Here is a 20,341-nt window from a genome sequence, read left to right as displayed (position 1 = left end):
GCGTGCCTGCTATCAGTCCTGCCCCCATCCCAGTGTCCTAGCTGCTCGTGACTGAAGCATGGGAGCCCAGGCCAGCAGGATGTGAGCAGCTGGGCCTACTTCCCCTTGGCATTGAAGGGGCATGGGTTGGAGCATCTGTGCAGCAGCCCGCAGTGATCCCCCTGGGGTAGGGGTACAGCCTGCCCACCTGGTTAGTTTCTGCTCTGTCCCTGGGATCCTGGGTTCTTCATTCCTCTAGGTTTGTTCATCCATGCATCCATGTATCCATCCATGCATCCATCCATGAATCCATGGATTCATCCATCCACTCGTTCATTTGTTCAATGATTAATTAATTCATTCAGCCATTGTTTACTGATTTCTTACTATGTGCACAGAACCGTTCCAGTTTTCCAGGGGACAAAGTAGTGAAATGAAAAACAGATAAACATCTGTATCCTCCTGGAGCTCACAGTCTAGCAGGATTCTTGTTGCTCAGGTCCAGAGGGAGCTGGCCCCACCCAGATCTGGCTTCTGCTTAGTCCCTCTCCTGTGGAGGCATCAGACCCCCCAAAGCCTTTGTATTTGTTCTCTGGGACCATCCCAAAGTGGGACCTCTGCTTCAGCTGTTTGCTGTGGCTTGTTGGTGGCTGACTGGGAGGGCAGAGGGGCCAGCACTCCTACCCCAGAGCTTCTGAGCACCCGTGAGCCCTGCAGGTCCTTCTGGTTGATGGTGCTGAGCCACACCCTGCCAAGGTTGGTGCTGCCCTTCACAGGGACGACTGAATTCTTGTCCCCTCTGCCCCTACCCCTTCCCCTTCTGTCCCCCTCCTTCACTCTCCCCTGTCCCCAGGGAAGCTCCTCTCCTCTCTCTGGCCAGTATCAAGGCCATTGCCACAGTGATCAGTAGGAGGGGCCATCTTGAACTCTGGAGAAATAATTCTGACTTCAAATGTAATCACACCTGTAATTCTTAGACCATGGATCCTAACTTGTGATTGGAAAGCACAGTGCCTGTGACCTACAGTTCTTGCACTGTATCTGTGATTCTGTGTATGTGTGTGTGTAAGCTCTTCCCACTACACTAGTGACTGCAGTTCTCTAAGCCTGGCCTACTTCTGCCCACATGTTCCCACTAGCCTGGACTTTTTTCCCATCCCTCTCCCATCCATACCCTGGCATTAGCCACATGGTGAGCTTCTACATATCCTTCAAGAGCCAACTCAAAGGACACATCCTCCATGGAGCCTTCCTTCTGAATCTCCTACAAATAGTCACTCCCTCCCCTACCAGGACAGGTGGCCCATGGCTTGTGATTATCTGTGTGATTGCTTTTCTGCCACTCTGAACTGAAGGGTGGGGACTGGAGGTGATGATGTCTTACCTAGTTCTACATGCATGTCCTCATCACTGTGGGGGGCAGGGAATAGACATAAGTCATGGTGGTCAAATATCACTGGATACTTAGGGTCATCCTTATTGTTAGATATTTTTTGTATCTTAACATTACATTAAATATTACATAGCACTCAGGCAGTGTCTGAGGATACATTATAGCCTGGTGTGTTGGGAGAAAAGCTGAGTGTTGGGAGAGAAGCTGAGGCAGGGCTTGCAACATGTCCAGGGTCCAGGGTCTAAAACCCCTTGTGGCCTTTGCAATATGTCTAGACTTGCTGGCTCCTTGCTTCTAGCACTCCCATTATCTCAAGTAGCCATATGTTTCAAAGAAAATGCTAAACCATCACAGTTGTAGCTCATTCACTTGATATACTGCTTCCTTTCAACCCCCACCTCCTTACCACCTGTTTCTTTGTTTGATCAGCAATAAATAGTGTGGGCTCCCAGAGTTCCGGGCCTTCACAGCCTCCATACTAGCGTTGGCCCCCTGGTCCCACTTTCTCTCTCAACTTGTCTTTTCTCATTCCTTTGACTCTGCCGGACTTCGTAGCCCCCACGGCCTGGTGTTGAGTCCAATCACCCCAACACTGGTGTTCACACCTTCACCTCAAGTGTCATACAGCCTGGGGTATAATACTGAATCCATCACTTTTACACGGGCCCCTGCTCTGGAAGGGGTTGGCTCATGGACAACAGCGGCATTCACGGGAGGCCTCATCTCTTCTCTCTGGCACCCAAGTAGCTGTGATAGATCTATGGGTACCACTAGCCAGCCTGGTGTCAGACCCTCTACGTCCTCACCCACTCTGCCTTGATTCCCTGTTGCCATCCCTCTGCTGCTGGAGAGGTTAGGGTTGAATGCTCTAGCCTTGCCTTGGCTGTGTTTTGGCCCAGAGAGGAAGTGGGTTGTTTGCATGCTTGCTCCTGCCCACTGAAGCTGGATTGGTGATTCCTCAGGACAGTGTTTTTTTTCCAGAGACTAAAGGGAAGGCAATTCAGGGAGCTGAATGTGGATCACATGGCCCAGGCCTTTCAAGGAAAACAGCCCCCTCTGAAGCCCAACGGTGCCCTGAACCTGGGCTTGAGCTTCACCTTATCTGTGTTTCAGAATGATCGGCATTTTGTTCCCTCCCCTCTGTGGGGTTGATCCCCACGCTTGTTCATGTGGATTTAGAGTGTGCTTCCCTCCTTTATTTCTATGACTGGTTACTATCCCTGCAAATGGACACACCATACATTGCCTTTAGATTTTCACATTGATGGGTATTGGCATTCTCCTCAATGTGAGGTATTTAATTAAAAAGATGTTGGAACCCAACTGAAGAAATACAGGCTTTGGACTAAGGCTTGGTTTGCATCACTGCCAGCTCTGTGAACCCTCTGTGCCTCAGTTTTCCAGTCAGAAAACTGGGCCCATATGAGATGACAACATCTCACCTAGCAGGACAAGCTGGCAAAGGGGAGACACCATAACTGCAGAGTGCTTAGATGTACGGGTGCCTAGCAACGGGTTACTATGGTGATGAGGATTAGGATAATGGAGATGGTGCAGTGGATGTCTCCATGCAGAATTTGTGTCCTAAAGCTGGGCTCCCAGCAGCGAGGTCACAGAGCAGAGAATGGACCGCTCTCTGGCCCCTGGCCCTTTAAATGCCACTACACACTGCCTTCTAGAGATGGCATGTGGCTATATTCCACCACACAATTATGCCAGTGTGCCACTTTCCCCATCACCACCAACATGAAATAGTATAATTTGAGCATTCCTACTCCATAATTTAGTAGGTATAAAATGACACATAGTTATTATCTTAGCTGTTCTGATTAATCAGCTGGAACATCTTTGCATCGGCTTTTACTAATTGTATGAGACATTTGCTCACTCCCTTTGCCTATTTAGCTGATTGCCCACAGCAGGAGGAGCACCAGGTCAAACTCAGTGGCATAAAAACCCGGAGTCCTGGAGGCCCAGAGCTACCGGGCCCCCTTTTCCTCTCCACAGGAGCCCCAGTCCTTTCCTGCAAGTCTTCCTACAGCCTGGAATTTCCAGACACCTGTATTTCCAGACACTTGTAGCACCCTATCCCGCATCTGTGCTGCACAGCCCTGGCTGCTCTGCGACCTCAGCAGCCCTGTGTGGAGGACAAAGACTTGGAAGAAACCACCCTGCCCAGATGAGGGTGAGCTGAGCCTCTGATGAGACAGGTGGGGTTGTGTCAGAAGTACCAGAACAGCATCAGAAGAACCCTTTCTGCTCCAGGGCTGCCCCCTCCCCTTCTCCATCTCAAGCCAGTGAAGGGCTGAGCAGGGCTGGATTCAGCAGCATTCGCCAGTCCCTTTCCAGGGTGGGGGCTGCATCAGGCCCTGTGAGGTGGAGCTGACAAGGATTATCAGGACTGCTGGGCTCGAGTGGAGCCTGGCCAGGGGACTGAGGAGGACAGGGACAGGTGTGCCCCTCTGGTTACTGAGTTTTCTTATCTGGGTCTCAACTTGCTCATCTCTAAAATTCCTTTAATGAGTTGAGAATTGCTGGCCAAATTAGGTCACCAGTGCCTGGGCTTTTGTTGTTTAATTACGTGAGATTCCTACCATGAGACTCGACAGATGTTGTTTCCCCTGGCGGTGAGGAGTCTCTGGAGCAGGTGGGTTGGCTCAGGCCTCCACTGTCTATTCTTGAATTTTCCTTTATCTCTTATCACAGAATCTTCAAGGGCTATGGAGAACCTTTTGTCCTTCCACAGATGTTTGCAGAGCACTCTTTGGGGTCTTCAAGAGGGACTGAAGTCATGGAATGTTCTAGAGCTACATCCCTGATTCTGTCTCTTGTCTTCTATTATGACAGGGCCTGAAGCTGGCTCATTAAATGCACCTGCTCTTCCTTCCGCATCCCCCATAGCATCCTGTGCAGGGCTGGTGCACGTTAGGAGCTCAAAAAAAAACTCAGTGACTTATCAGCACAGTTCAACTCCTCTGAGCGCTGCTGCACCCTCTGTCCCGGTGGTGGACAATGTCTGTGAGGTGCTCTCTGTCCAGCCATGCCTGCCCCAAGAAGGGTGAGCTCCCTGTGCATAGGACCATGGATGCTGAGCCTGGCCAAGAGCAGGACCTTGTGCTATCAATATGTGGCTGACTGCAGGACTGGCCTGTAGTCAATGTGGCAAGACAAAGAAGGTGGGCACATTCTGTGCCCTGATGCCCAAGGCCCAGGCATCAGACCTCCTGAGAGCTTCAGGTAAGGAGGGAGTAGCTACAGGGGGCCATGTTCACTGGGGCAAGGGAGCCGGTAGGCAGTAAGCTCTGGGTGGTCTCTATTTCAGCAGATGCAGGCATCCTCGAGGGTCCCACTTGCCCCACCCTGGAGGAGAGGAAAGGCTGGCTCCAGCCCCTCTGACAGGGAGGCACTTACTGCAGATGCTACTGAAGTTGCCAAACCAGCCTGGGATTTTCCCCAGCTGATCAATCATATTAGGCTGATGGAGCTTCTTGAAAGGAAAATAATCATTGCTATGATTTATTAATAACCACTGTTCCTGTCATCAGCACTTCCTTTAATCAATTTATTTGGTCCTGTTAATATTTAAACCAGGCCTCAGGTCAAACAGCTCTGGGATTCTAAGTCTCCAGAACGGATCCAAGTTTCTGGAGGGGCCCCAGGAGCAGGCCCCAGGCAAGCTCAGGACCCAGGAAGGAGGAGGGTGCCCTTCGCTCTCCAACCTCCCCAAAGGTGGCTCTTCCAAGCACACGAAGGACCATCCATTCACTCATCCATTTATTCCAAATCTATGGAACTCCTCCAGGTACAGAGCCCAATTGACTTGATGGTGTTCCCCGTGGGGTCCCCCAGTCTGGCAGGGGAAGTAAATCACAACCACCACATAGGGATGAAAGAGCACAGGCCTGTGGGGCAGGAAAAGGCTATGGATGCTGACCCTGAGGTGCCCACCCTTCTGCTGTAGACCTCTGCTGAAGTCCCTCCACCCCTGCAGAGGAAGCCCCCAGGCCGGACCTCGAAGGATACTAGAGTGTGGGATGACCTCAGGGGAGGTGGGGCTCAGGCTTGGGAAGAAGAAACTAGCCTGGCACTTGCAATCTCTTGGCTCACATGAGTGCATGTACCGAGGGGCCGCTGTCACCTCCTCTTGCTGACAGGCACATCTTGAGAGGGTGGCCCACACACCTGCCTCTCCTTCCTCACCCGGCAGTCCCCACCAACTCCTTGCATTTGGAGATTTTGGCCTCTCCTGATATTGCTCTGACCAAATCCAACCTGAATTGGATCGCAGGGTCTCATCCTCCAGTGCCCTGTGGTGGCTCAGACACTGTTAATCACTCTCTGCTTCTGGAAGCTCTTCCTTCCTCCCTCTCTGCGGAGCCCAAATACCAGTGGTTTTGCCCAAGTTTCTTTCCACCTCCCCAGCCTGCTTCTGGCCTCAACTTCCTCCATCCTCCCAAATCCTGCTGTTGCCCAGGGTTGTCCCAGCTGTCTCTATTTCGTTATGAATCCCAGGGCGTTATTTCTGCCCGGATCTTACTCAGGAGCTTCAGATTCATGTGTCAAACCATCTGCAGGACACTCCAGAGAAATGTCTCATGGTTATCTGGGCCTATGTCCAAATTCAACATGTCTCTCCCCAGCCCACTCCTCCTCCCCATTCTCATCCAGGGCTCCACGACCAACCAGACTTAACAGCTTGGACATGTTCAGACAAATCCCTCCCCATCAAGCCCTAGAGTCCCTTAGTTTCCAAATCTGAAGATTTTCTCTGTGCATTCTGCCTTCTTTTCATCTCCCCTTTACTGAACCCGTTTGTATATAACCATCCCTTGCCTGGGCTACTTCCTGACTCTTAGCTCCTGCCTTCCACAAGATTCTCCAAAATAGATAGGCAGCTACTAAGGGAGCTACACACAGATCTTCCTACGCAGAGTTCTAAAAAGTCTTACTCTTCACAGAAGTAGTTATGGTATTTACTACGCACAGAGGAAAATCTAGCCCCAGCCTGGCAATCGCCACCCTTCCGCAGCACAGGATTTTCCTCTGTGTAGCTCCCTCCACACTGCACCCCACAGGCATGTACAATATTATGTGTCAATTATAAACAAAATTTTCAAAAGCAGGGAAACCACACCAAGGGAAGAGAGTTAAGGTTGCAGTGTCTTGGGTGGAGAGGTGAGGGTACACAAGGGCCACTTTACAGAGAGAGGGTAGGGATGACAGGAGGGGGAGTACAGCAAAGGAGCCCGGAGAACTCTTTCAGGAATGTTCCCTGCAAGCAGGAGAGAAGCGGGGAGTGTGCTGGAGGGGAGGGTGGCATGGAGGGGCAGGGTGCCCCTTGCTAGAATGGGAGGGACCTGAGCCGGTTTAAGTGCATTTGGACTGGCAGAGGTGGAGGCTGTGGGTGAGGGTCGGGTGGGGTGATGAGTCAAGAGGGAGCTTCCTGGGAGGTGACAGGACATGGAGCCTGAGCTCAGGTGGTTGGAGGTTAGCATGAGATGGCAAGACACTCTCCTCGGCTGTGGCAGGGGGCAAGGAGGTGCTCTGTAGCAGGAATGAGGCCTTCCTCTGCTCCAAAGTGCCCCACCAGCTGTGGCCCTACCTGCTGGGATTAGAGAGCCTACTTGTTCACCATAACCCTCCTTGTGCTCATTCTGACAATGTCCCTATCCCATGCCTCTATATTGCTGCTGCCCTGACCTGCATCTGTGCCAGGGTGCCCATAAACCCTTGGGTGGCCTGGTCCAGACTGTGCAGGTCACGCTGAGCCCCGCCATCTGGCCTGTGAGGGAGGAAGTGGGCTGCACGCCTTCCCAGTCACTGAGGATGGTAGACTTTGCACTTGCTGCATGACTCTGGCCTGGCCATCCTGGTAACGCTGGAGGTGGACATGGGGGTATGGCTTCCTCTTGGGGTGAGATGAGAGAAAGAAGAAACTCAGCGCATGGGCAGGGTGGGGCTGGGGTGGGTGGGCAATGGAAGGGATGGACTTGCACAAGAGCCTGTGACGGCCAGAGCTAGGGCCAGGTGGGTGACCTGAATAGTTTCACTTATTTCTCAGAGCATAAGAGAAATAATCTCAGCCAGTGAATACCCCATCCTCAGACCTTCCTTGCTCCCATCTGCTTTGTTTCTCACCTGAGTTACTGCTGCAGCCTCTTCAAAACAGGGCAGGCAGCAAGAGTTCTTAAGTGTGGGACTTAGATCATGTTTCTCCCTATGAAAACCCTGCAGGCTTCTGAGCTCGCTCAGATCCGACACTATGGCCTATGAGGGTCCTGGGGACCGGCCACATGGCCTCTCGGCCTCCTCTGTCCTATCCTGTCCTGGCCTCACTGTCCCCTGCTGTTCCTGCAGACATGTGCCCAGCATCTGGCTCTACACCTGCCATATGCCCTCTGCTCACTGGGCCCTCCTGGATGCCCTAGGGTTCCTCTCAGCCCCTTCACTCTTTACTGAAACATCACTTTTTCAACGACGCCTCTCTTACCACTCTTTAGAAACTATCCCCCACCGCTCCATTTCTCCTTCCTGCTTTACCTCAACATTTACTTCGATTATATTATAGAAATGGAAGAAAGTTAGTTGCAGAACAATATGCAAAATATGAAACTACAGTAGTCTCCCCTTATCCAAGGGGGGATATGTTCTTAGACCCCCAGTGGATGTTCCAGATCCCCTGGGGATGCCTGGAACTGCAGGTAGTACTGAACCCTGTATACAGTTTTTCCTGTACATACATATCTATGACAAAATTTAATTAATAAATTGGCACCACACTCTTGTGCTCTGGAACCGTTATTAAGTGTGGGTTACTGGACGACAAGCACTGTGATACAGCAACAGTGCATCTGATAGCTGAGATGGCTACTAAGTGACAACAGGCAGGTAGCTTAGACAGTGTGGAGACGCTGGACAAAGGGAGGATTCATGTGCTGGGCAAGACAGAATGGGACAGCGGGAGAGTCCACCGTGCTACTCATAACAGCATACAATTTAAAACTTTTGAATTGTTTATTTCTGGACTGTGGGTGTCCCTGGGTAACTGAAACTACAAGCATGATACTGTGGATATGGAGGAACCACTTTAAATAAAAAGGAAAGAAAAACAAAAATCCTAAACAAAAGACATTGCAATGTATTCTCAGTGGGTGCTGGTGATCGTACACAGTTAGGTCTGGAAGGAACACATCCCGCCTAGAACGGTGATAATGTTCCTAAAGGGAAGCCCAGAGCTGTTATATTGTACATTTCATGAAGGGAATGAATTTTTTGATTATATAAATTACAATTAAAAGTTTTAAATGAAAGAGCTCTTTTGGAGTGGAGCTGGATCCCCTTACAGGACATCTAAAATAGCAATTAAAGGATCATTATTTGATACATGCTTATGAGTATTTATCTGAGACAAGCATCACACTAGGCTCTGGACCACAACAAGCAAGAAGGACAGAGCCTCTGCCTGCATGGAGCTCCCGAGTTAGTGGGAGAGACTAACACTGATCAGCTCACAACAAACAGGCCAGGATGCTGGTGGAAGCCTGGACCAAGCCCATCTGTGGTCCTTCCATGGGACCACCGTCAGGGAACTGTGAGTGAGCACGCTGTTCCCTCCCTGCAGGTGAGCTGCTTGGGTGAGCCTGGGACTCCAGCCTGCCTCCTCCATCCTGTCTCTCTCTTGCCAACCAGGGGCTCAGTGAGGGTGTGTGGATCACTCATGGGCCCAGCCCTGCACTGACAGAGCACCTGGCAGCTGCCAAAGCTCAGACATTGCTCTCTGAGATCACATGGATCATGACGGAGCTCTGCCCAAATTCTCTTGGATCCCTTTTCCTGTGTCTATTCCCCTCCCCACCCCCAACTGTGCTGTCCTTCCAACAGTCTTCCCAGGGGTGGGTGGTGGTTTCTCAGGATTGCTGGCAGGTTTTGGAAGACTGGCCTTGGGCTACTGGGGCCTGTTTTGTCCATGTACTGGGAGGGCTGGGAGTGCCTAGGAGTTTATATCATCCAACGCCCCCACTCCCAACCTAGGAGCTTGAAAATCCCTAATCAACCTTATTTCTAGCTAGGTACAGGAGTGTACTTCACACTTCAGTTGGGGGCTTGGGCTGAGACCTCCCTTTCCTGTTACACCTGAAAGGGTAACAGGACCTTGCTCCTGTCCTGCTTTCGGATCCCCTCCCCCACCCCCCAACTGTGTCCCCTGAGGGTCTCATTAATGGATTACTGCATGTGAATCACTATCTCAGGGTCTGCTTTGGTTTGGAGATCCCCACTGAACATATTCGATTGTTTTCAGGGCCTTTTGAATAAACTGTGGCAGCCTTTGTGTGCCTTTGGGCAGCTGCTGGGCTCTCAGCTCTGGAGATGCTCCCTGGGGTGAGGCGCCCTGCAGCAAGCCAGGGATGTTTCCTATCTGCAGCTCTGTGAGTGCAGCCCCTAGAGCATGGAGAAGTGGCTGCAGGACAGGAGAGCTAAAACGCAATTGATTTATAAAAGTCAATGAGATTTTTAAAGCCGGGCTGGGAAAAGAGCAAGATGGATCTCAGAGCTGAATTGATTTAAAGGGTAAGTATTGAGGCCAACAGACTGATTGAGGAGAGAGAGATGAGGTATTGGAAGAGGCACTCTGGAGGGGTGGGAAGAGATGGTTTCATAAAGTTAATGCGATTTGCCGCCAAGGCCAAAGGGGACCTCCTTCAGGGTCCCACACTGTCCTGGGAATTCTGCATGAGCATCAGATGATTTATTACCTAATGGTTCTTGAGTGCCCCTACTTTTAAAAACTTGTTTATATATATATATATGTATGTATAATTTTATTTATTTATTTATTTTTGAGATAGGGTCTTCCTGTGTCACCCAGGCTGAAGTGAAGTGGCACGATCATAGCTCACTGCTGGCTCAAACTCCTAGGTTCAGATGATTCTCCTACCTCAGCCTTCTGAGTAGGTGAGATTACAGGTGTGTATGACCATGCCTGGCTAATTTTTTTTTTTTTAGTAGAGATGGGGTCTTGCTATGTTGCCCAGGTTGCTCTCGAACTCCTGGCCTTCAGCAATCCTCCTGCCTCGGCTTCCCAAAGTGCTGGAATTACAGGCATGAGCCACTACACCCAGCTTAATTTGTGACTTGCATTCTGCCTAGCTCTAATTGGCCACCTGTTTGTTCCTAGGTCTCCATCTAAGAGGTCTAGAGAATGAGCCAGGCCCTCCTAATGAGCCTCACCTCGGCGTGAAGAACTAAAACCAGTAAAGTGCACAGCCTATCCATTCCTGCCCCCAGGAATGAAAATATTAATTTTTAAATAGTGATTAGGTAGATTAGAGAGTTTGGAGTTTTTTTCATAGTGAATACCTCAGTGATTTAAAAATCAATATAAAAGATTGCATTCTTGAAAGTTATTTTAATCAGTGCTTCCTGGGTCTGCCTCCTGGCTCAGCTGAGGCTGGTCTTCAGCAAGGGTGGTGGGAAGCCAGGAGACACCCGAAGTGTTTGCTCTTTACTTCCATGCAGGATGCAGCCCTAGCTTCAAGTGGATCTGGTGTTCATTTATCCATTCTTGAGATTATGGGGCCTCCTGTATGCCCACCTGTGAGAGCCACTGCATATGGAGATACAAGACACACACCTGCCCTGGCAGAGCTCACGGGGGACGGATGCCCCAGCACCAGATCTTGCTGTCACATATAAAGGGAGAGGGGAGTGTGAAGGCAGCAGCAGCGAGGCAGTTGGGCTTGGGGTGGGGCTGGCTGGAGGGGGCAGGGAGCCTGGGTGAGGTGAGGAGGGACAAATGAATGCGGTGAGCCTCACTGAGGGGTGGAGTGTGCCCAGCAGGGGAACAGGAAGATGCTGAGAGTGAGAGGGTGAGTCCAGACCAGGAAGTCTGGCTCCACTCCCAGGCTTTCCACCCTGACTCTCATAGGACCCACGCTCCTGCCTTAGGAGAGACCATATCCCAAGCCTCTGCCAGACTAATGAAAACCCACCCTCTGAGAAAGAGCAGCCTGTTGGACCTCTTCCAACTGCTGCCTTCAACCCATTCTGGGGTCTCTCTTGCTGTGGCTCCTTGGAAGAGACCGTGCCCCCTTTTTAGGGTGTAGACAGTTTTCGCTACAGCCTTAGCCATCAGAGACATGGGTCTGATGTGGCTGTGATGTGGAGGGCCTCTGTGAGCCGGTGCCCAGCTTCCTCCCTCTCACACCACACACCTGGGTCTCTCCAAGCTGACAGGTCCCGCACGGACCACTGTGCCACACCTCCACCCCCGTATGTCTGCCTTTCCCTTTCCCTGGACTCATGACTCTGCTGGTGAATCCTGACTCACTTTTGAAACATCAGTGTCAGTGCAGTTACTTCCTAAGGTATGAAGACCCTTCTGGTAGGCTCTCAATGCCGAATGATTGACTTCCATCCCTTATGCTGCCCCCGGGACCTTGCTGACACCTCTGGCTGGACATGCACCTCTTCTTCATAAACATGTATCTCATGTCTGTGAATGTGAGACAGGAATCCTCAAGTCTGAAGAGGATGAGAACTCATCAAATCCAAGAGACTTTGTGCCTCTGTAGATGATCCGCTTGGGTTGGGAGAAATCTGCCAACAGGATTCTCCTACCCACGGCCTGTTTGCACACATGAAAAATTAAAGGGCATGAGATTACTGATTCTCAGCCCATAATCAGAGAAGCAGCAAGCAGGAAAATGGAAAAGCGAAACTGTAGCTTAACAGTGGGTATGGAGAGGCAGTGGGAGGTCATGGAAGATGCACAGGATTCCGAGTCCTGAGGCCCTTTACCCTCTTAGAGCCTCAGGTTTCTATCTATAAATGGGGGCCAGATACGGATCCTGCTGCTTCCTAGACAGTGGTGAGGATGGAATGAATGGGCAATTTTCTTTGAGAGCAGTGAAGTGCTGAGTGAACAATGTTGGCCCTGCTTCTTGCTCCCGTGGGCTGTGCCCCTTGGAAGGCTCTCTCCTCTCTTCTGGACTTTGTTCAGGGGCTGATGGCCCAGGACCCCAGGTGCCTGCTGTTTCTGCTCTATTCAGATAAGCAGGCCATTCACCAAGAGCCTGGGATCGGTAAAATCAATATAATTGCATGTCGATTATAAATTTCATTTTCTGCCTGCCTATGAGCCATTAGCTTAGATCAATACATTCTCTACCCTTGGTTAAGTAATCACGGGGGCTGGTGAGGATTTCAGCAGAATCAGGGCAGGGTCCTGACTGCCTTGCTGCCTTGGACAGTGGAGTCCAAGGTGGCCTCTTGGCCCACGCCTAACTCAGTTCAGGCCTGTCTTGCAAATAAATGACTTATCCCTATCTTCAAACAGTAAGGTCATGGCTAGTTCTCCAGCTGTCTGGGGCTACAAGGCCAGCTTGGAGCTCCTCCAGCCCAGCACCGAGCAGTGTTGTGTGTTCTGAGTGTCTAAGAGCACTGGTCAGGTGGGGGCACTTATGGATGTCTAACATCTTCCATGGGAAGAGAAATTCTGTTTTCCCATCAGTTGGTCGGAGCTGTCTGGGAAGAAGGAGAACATGAGGGTTGGTGGGGGAAGAGGCTTGAGTTCACAGTTCCCCTCTTCTGGATACAAACAGCTACCTCCATCTCCTGGCATGAACCTCAGGCAGCAGCAGATGGACTGGTGGCCTAAGGGCTGGTTGGAGGGTGGTGGCTGGGAGTGTTTGTTCTCAGCTTGTGGTGTCGAAACACTCTGGTACTTACAAACTCTGCAGGGTGGGGAGGTGCCAGCTGCTGCCCAGCACACAGCTGGCACTGGGGGAAGAGTGTCTGGAAGCAGAGGAACCCAGCTCTCCATAGATCTGCTTCAACAAAGGCCCCTGTGTCTCCCTCTCCTTCTCTGCAGGTGGCAGTTGGGAAACACCATTGCTTTCACTAGCATTTACCCTCTCTCCTTGCCCTCAGGGCCACTCCCTATGCACTGCTGCCCCCACTGCAGCCTGCATAAGGCCTGCCTAAGGCTCCGGCCAGGCACACCACTCCATTGTCTAAAACCCTACCTGGACGTGGGACAGGCTCATTCCCTTACATCACCTTGTCCTCCCCCTGCCTTCCTGCATTGCAGCCACCATAGGGGCACACTGCTTGCCCCAGGTTGCCACCACTGGGCCTTAGCACAGAGGCTTTCACAACCTGGGATGGCTCTTCTCTCTTGCTGCCTGGATCTGAGCCTGGCATGCAAATATGAAGGCATGCACTATATGTTCAGAAGCCTTTGGGTTCTGGATCCCAGCAGTGCGCCTTCCTGGTTGGGTACCCTTCCTGGCTGGCAAGTTCTTTATCCTTTCTGGGACTCAATTTCCTTATCTGAAAATCCTTATCTGAAAAATGGGGCAACAGTGGTCTTTTTCTCAATGGGAATCTTTTGAGGATGAAGGGAGATAATGCATGTGCCTGCACATGACAGGTGCAACAGGACTTCAAACAGGAAGTTCCAACAGGGCTCCAAGCCACACAGGATGTGACATTCTAAAGTGAGGGACAAACTAGGAAGCATGCTTTCAGAGAGATAGGTCATAGCCAGCTACCATGGACCTAGAAATGTTGACCTGGTCTTCTATGTTGCAAACAAAATTGACCCTAGGGCACCTCTATCCAGGTATGCCCAGAGTTAACCCAGGGCCTGCCAGGTGGGGACATTGGAGGACACAAATAAAGTCATTTCATGTGCTGTGCTTGCTTGACAGAGTGTCCCATGAGCTCAACAGGCATTAGTGTGGTTGTTGCGATTTTAAGCACTTGGTAAGCACATGAAGAGTTAAATCAGGGAGGGCAAGCTATCTGAGGCTGCAGCATTTGGAATAGCCAATCTTTTTTTCCCAGAAATATGGGAGTTGAAGTAAAACAGCAGCCAAATCTGGGATTCCTCAACATCACTAGGTGGCAGGGACCAAGCCCATCTGAGCTCACCACACACCTTTGCAACCATGGCTAACACCTGGCACCCCTGGCGAGGGCTAACTCCACAGGATGCCCACTGCTCTGTGTCCCATAAAATCCCAATTCCCCTCCCCTTTCCCACTAGCCTGCTGCTGGGCCAGGCTGACTTTCAGGGGAACAAATCTGGGACAGGCCAGGACAGAGTGGGTGGCCTGTCTCCACTTCCATTTTGGCCCCCGCACCTAGTGATAGCATTGTGTGTGCCTGCCATGGAGACAGGTGCTTGTGAGGGTTGGACAGGATTTGACAGCTTTGTATTGCTGGCATCGCTGGGGGCATGAGCTGCTCACTGACACATCAGCCTCCATCTGTCTCTGTGCAGCACTAGATTTGGGAGGGAGGCTTCTCAGACCTGAGTCTTGTGTTTAAGCTGCTTCTGCTCTTATTAGTGGTGCAGTTTTGAGCATCTTACTTATATTACTCTGCCTCTATTTTCTCCCTTGTCTCACAGAGTTGGTGTAAAGATTAAAATAGGACATTTACATGTAACACAAGGTCCAGCTTGCATCCGGCACATTCTAAACACTCAATAGAGATTCTCTCACTTTCCTTCCTTCCTTAAAGAGGAAAGTGAAAGGACAGTTTGTGGCCTTTAATGTATGAATAGTGGAAAGTCATATCCTTGATTGCATTTATATAAAATTGAAGAATAGGTAAGATCACTGTAGGGTGCTAGAAATCAGAAAGGTGTCGCTCTGGTTGGGAGAAGGGTCGGGGTGACTGGGAAGACACAGGAGAAAACCTCCTAGGCTTAAGGAAACTGCTTTATATCTTGATCTTCAGGCTGGTCACTGAGAGAACACTTAAGATTTGTGCATTTTACTCTGTAAATTATGCCTCAATAAGAAAATCTTAAAATTTTTAGGCATAAACAATGAAAATCCTAGAAGGGTTTTCAAAAAAAAAAAAAAAAAATCAGGCTGCAATGTGATTTGAGGCCACTCTTGTTCAAAGATCCCCAAACTGCAAACTTTTATTTCCTCTAATCAGGTTCCCCTGGATTTGTCCTGGACCCTTTGCTGATCTGAGGGCCTCTGTAACTTCATTTCACTTCTGAGCAAATTTTTAGAAGGGACTGACAAGAGACAGCTTGGTCCTCTCCATGGGGTGGAACACCTGGCTAGTGGCAGAGGATGTCCAGGCTTGGGCACCTCTGCTGTCACAGAACGTGTCAGCTACAAACAGCGGTGCCAGGGCCTGGCCTGGAAGTAGAGACTGCTGGGTGAGTTCCCTTTGGCCCTTCTTCTCCAGAGCAGGCTCCTCTGAGGCCTCCTGTCCCTGGCTAAGCTCTAGCCCACAACCTGGATGCACCCCTCCATGAGCGGTTCTAATATGCCCCTTCCTCAGCATACCTTACTGACCACTCTGCTAGACCTCCATCCTCTCTCTGAATTAGGCAAAGTCAGATGCTGTGTCACCTAATTAGGTGACTGTTGCTTAACTGCTTCACTCTCAGGGCCATGAAGGTGGTGAGGACTCTCATAGGGAGCCTTCATGGTACCTGACAAGCCTGGGCAGGGGCATCATGGCATGGCCAAGGGCATATCCTGGAAGCCACAACATTCATAACTAAGCAATCTGAGGAGGACTGCTAACCCTATGAGTGTCCCTAAAGGGCAGAATCTTCCAGGGATCTGAAGGATCCCCCAGTCTGAGCAGGTATGAGGTCAGTTGACCTCTGGGCTGTCATTCCCTAACCACTTTTCAAGTAGTCCTACAGTCTTGGGGCAAAACCCAGCAGTGTCCTATCCCTTTACTTCCATTCCCCACCTCACAGAGGCAGCCACTTTCAACCTTTGTCATTGGTTCTTTTGGTATCACTTCTATGTTTTCAGATAGTATTTATTTATTGCCACTTCTTGATTTTTTCCTTTTAAGTGTTATTTATTAACTTCTTACTATAAAAGATGAAGATTTTGTTTCTTTTACTCCCTTTTCCCCACCATCCGTAAGCACCCACTCCACCCTCCCAATATAGTTATATTATCATTTTGGTTAGATTAACAACAGAATTTCCATTATTAGCACCATTTAATTGCTAGTCCCACTTGAGGTATGTCGTATATGATAATAATTTTTCTTTCATGAATCACTTTTGTTTTCCCTGGAGTTCATCATTGCCTTGCTTTTTTATTTGCTTAGTTTTCTGCTAGGTATCAATAATCCAACCTTAAACATTCTATCAGTTGTCTAAATATAATCTCCATGTGTTTAGATGCACCTTCTTAAAAATATCATTGCATTTTATCACTGAAAGAACCTATAGCTGTCATGGAGATGTACAGGGCCAGGTGCAGTGGTCTTCAGATAGTGTTGGGTTAGGGAGAAGGCAGAGGCCTTAGCATTGGACAGACAAATTTATTTCCCACATTTATTGGCTGGGCAACCATGATTCTTCTACATCTATCAAAATGGTAACAATGATATCACATTAGAGTGTAGTTATGAGAATTAAATGAGGTACAACAAAAGTGCCTGGAGCATGGGTACACCATAAATGTTAGTTTACTTTCTTGTGGGACAATCACATGAATAAGGCCATTGAAGTTACTTCATCACACTAATAGAGCTTTCTCTCCCCACCCCCAAAGTATTGACCAGGCTCTGAACATTCATCAAGACTCCTAAGACATTGACACTCCTGCTACGGGAGATGGTGAGAGCTCCTGTAACTTTGCCCATCAGTCTGATGATTTTCTTTAAAAGAAGGAGCCTCCTTAATAGCAACATCAATTTTATTTTGAAACACTGCAAACAAAGACAGAAATTCTGAAAGGAAAATGTATACAAGTTAAAAACATGTAAATCTAGAAAAAAACCCCACTCTAATATAAAAATAAAGGGCAAGCAACAAATTAGGAAAATATTTGCAACATATGAGTCAGTGAAAGGCGAGGTCAAATTTCCTAAGTACCAGGCCAGCTAGGGTAGAGACAGTGCTCCAGCCACCCAGGCAAATGCTTTCTCCTCTATCCAGCTATTCATCCATTCAAAAAACACAGGTTGAGTGTCCACCTGGTACCTGGCATTGGGGGCATAATGATGCCCCCAAACAGAAATGGTTCCTGCTCTCACGGAGCTCATGGAGCATGCAAGTGACAGTTATTCACCAAACAGTCACACTCAGGAGTATACAGCTGCAACCTATGGTAAATACCATAAAGAAAAGGAGAGCTGGCGCAGAGGATCCAGCCTAGACTGGGGTGTGTGGGAAGACTTCCTTGGCTGGCAACACTTGAACTATACTATAACTAGAGAGTGAATAGGAATTAAGGGTGGTGTGTGTGTGTATGTTTGCATGCATTTGTGCACACACATACATGCTTGCATGTGTGCAAATGTGAATGTAGGAGGCATTCCAGGGGAAAGAAGGATGTGCAAAAGCCCCATGGTGGAAGTTTCATAGAACACTGAGAACTGGAAGAGGGCCATATGGCTGGCCTATATGCACTAGATGCCAGTAGCACCCCTCAGTTGAAATAACCAAAAATACTCCAAACAATGCCAAATGTTCCCTAGGGGGTGCAAATTGCTCCTGGTTGAGAACTATTGACTTAAAACAAACATTTATGAGAAACCTTGGATTTCAAAGACAGGCTGCCTGTAAGCCCCTTTGCTGAAGCACTGGTCTCTTACCAGCACTGTCCAATAGAAATATAAAAAATACAATATGAGTCACATATGTACTTGTAAATGTTCTAGTAGCTATAGTAAAATAATGTAAAACAGGTAAAATTAATTTTAATAATGGATTTTATTTAACCCAATATATCCAAAATGTTGTCATTTCAGTAAAATAATTATTAATGAGATATTGTACATTTTTTTGTACTAAATCATCAAAATTTGGTATATCTTTCTCTCAGTTTGGTCTAGTGACATGCCAAGTGCTTAGTAGCCACATGTAGCCAGTGGCCAGCTCATTACACAGGAGTGGGAGGGTGGAACTAAGCTCTCACAGAGGCTTCTGGCCTGTCCTATCCCTTGGGTCATCACCAGACTTGCCCCCTCCTCAGCAGAGCCATGCAAGGTCCTCCTTTGCCCACTGGGGTACACAGGTTTCAGCCCATCCAAAAGCACCCCACAGAGGGGTTCTGACGGCTGTGGAACACACTGGAAGGCCGGTCCCATCCAGGAAAATCATTCGAGTGCTTGCAAGGTGCTAATAAGATGGGTGTGTTCCCTGTGAATCCACAGAAGGCTGGAGGCTCCCAGCTGCAAACACCTGGTGAGACACAAACTGTTTCCAAGCTCCCAGGCAAATGCTCCATCCACCTCCAAAGACCCATCCTCCACTTTATTGTTTACAAAAGGAGCTCAGGTCTCCCAGATACTGGCCACCTGAAAAGACACATTCTATTTTTTTGTAAAAGACAGATGTTCTCATTCAAAATGACACTTTCCATGGCCAAGCAGTTGTTGTCCATGGAGATGCTGTCTCTAGCCCCATACAGTGGCCAAGTCTTCAGGTCACTGCGCTGGGTCGCTGGCTGGACACAAGCTGACTAGCCCAGTCCTGGACTCTCCTGACTCCCATCTCTTGCTGGTCTGAGTCTGCTCCCCCGTCCACCTGTCCTGCCCCAGGCCCTGCAGCTCTCTGGGTGTTCTCCTGGCAGGAAAGCCTGCCTGCTCCTGGCCTGCTTGAGGAAATGCTGCCTGCAGAACAGCAGGGATGAAGACCCTCGCTTGCACCCAGCTGTCTCTAGAAGCCAGGGCATTGCCTTCCCTGGTAAGTGGTGCTTCTGTGTTGGCCACAGGGCAAATCTTGGGCATTTCCTTCTCAGTAAAGAAGCAAAGTTTCCTTAAAGTTGCCACCAGGTCACCTGGAGCGACCGAGGGCCTCTGCAAAATGTGGAATGTGGGGCGAAGTGTGCATACCCACTGGACACTAAGCCGGCCACCGCCCTTTTGCAACTTCAGGTCGGGTCCCCACGCAGCCCAGGAGTTTCAGGAGGAAGGGCACTTCCTTAGGAGGATGCTCACTGTTCAGCGGCAATGGTCCCAGAACACCCGCCCCATGTGACACACGGCGTGACAGCTGGCCAAGTGTCCGCGGACATTTGCCAAGAGGCATGTGCGGTGCCCAGAAAACCCCAGAAAGTTGGACTTACCCCTCCTGGCCTGCCTGATCTTTGGGCTCAGCATGTTCTTGCAGCCGTCCGGCCAGCCCCGCGGGGCCGATCATGCTGTCATCCACTTGCTTTTGCTCGTCCGCGCGCCCAGTCGCCCCTCATGCCCTGCTCGCTCGGGGCCCCGTGGCCGCTGGCGTCACCCGTCAGGCTCCCTCGGCTACCTCTCCCGGCTCCGGACGGACGGCTCGCCTTGGACTACATAAACCTCGATGCATTATTTATCCATCCCAGAATTAATTCCCATCCAAGCGGACCATTAAAGCCTCAGTAATCACTGCTGATCAATCACTGGACCAGGGCGGGGCAGTTCCTCTGCCTGGCCTGGGCGCACGCGTGGCTGTCCAAGCTGAGCGCGGGGGCGGGGCGGGGCCGAGAGGGGCGGGGCCAGCGGGAGACGCCCGGCGCGGTCCTGGCCCGGGAGAGGGTACTGGGGTTCCGGCCCTTCTCTGCTGAGGCTGGAGGAAATGCGCCTTTCTGTCGCCGCCTAGGAGCCGCACTCCCTGCCGAGCCCGGGTGGGAGAGCGCTTTGGTGAGAGAGTAGCCGAGACCCCCACGCAGGGCCCAGCCCACGGGGACCCGTTTATGAGCTCACTGTTTTAAGTGTTGAAAGTTGGGTGTGTCTGGGAAGGAGCAAGCAGCCTGGCAATGTAAACTCCTCAGGAGACTCCGAGCAGGAAAATGCCTGTTAGGGATACTATTTATGCCTCCTTAGTAAGGTGACAGTAATAAGAGGCCACGAAGCACTTAACTCAGGGCTCTTCACATAGGAATATCTGAATTGAATAGTGAATCTCTGCTAATTGCTATGTTTCTGTTTGATACTGGCATAATTTTAAAGGGTGCATACGGGGGCTTTGTGAGGAGGGGAATCCAG

The 20,341-nt window shown here is 50.0% G+C and overlaps 1 protein-coding gene across 4 annotated transcripts in view; it reads right to left on the bottom strand.

The window, feature by feature from the left end:
* ARHGAP22 (Rho GTPase activating protein 22) overlaps nucleotides 1-20,341 on the bottom strand; it is a 181,483-nt gene that overhangs the window by 139,334 nt on the left and 21,808 nt on the right. For 2 of the 4 annotated variants that reach the window (XM_050805128.1, XM_050805130.1), the window contains exon 1: nucleotides 19,447-19,810. The exons of the other annotated variants lie outside the window; for them this stretch is intronic. In XM_050805128.1, the coding sequence (XP_050661085.1) occupies nucleotides 19,447-19,480 (34 nt within the window). In that variant the 5' untranslated portion in view covers nucleotides 19,481-19,810. Of the gene's footprint in view, nucleotides 1-19,446; nucleotides 19,811-20,341 lie in introns of those variants that run through there. 4 annotated transcript variants of the gene reach the window in all.

The sequence above is a fragment of the Macaca thibetana genome, chromosome 9 (genome assembly GCF_024542745.1).
Source record: "Macaca thibetana thibetana isolate TM-01 chromosome 9, ASM2454274v1, whole genome shotgun sequence".
In the NCBI taxonomy this organism is placed as follows: domain Eukaryota; kingdom Metazoa; phylum Chordata; class Mammalia; order Primates; family Cercopithecidae; genus Macaca; species Macaca thibetana.
Note: the sequence above shows the minus strand (reverse complement) of the source record. Positions and strands in the feature narration are given on the sequence as shown.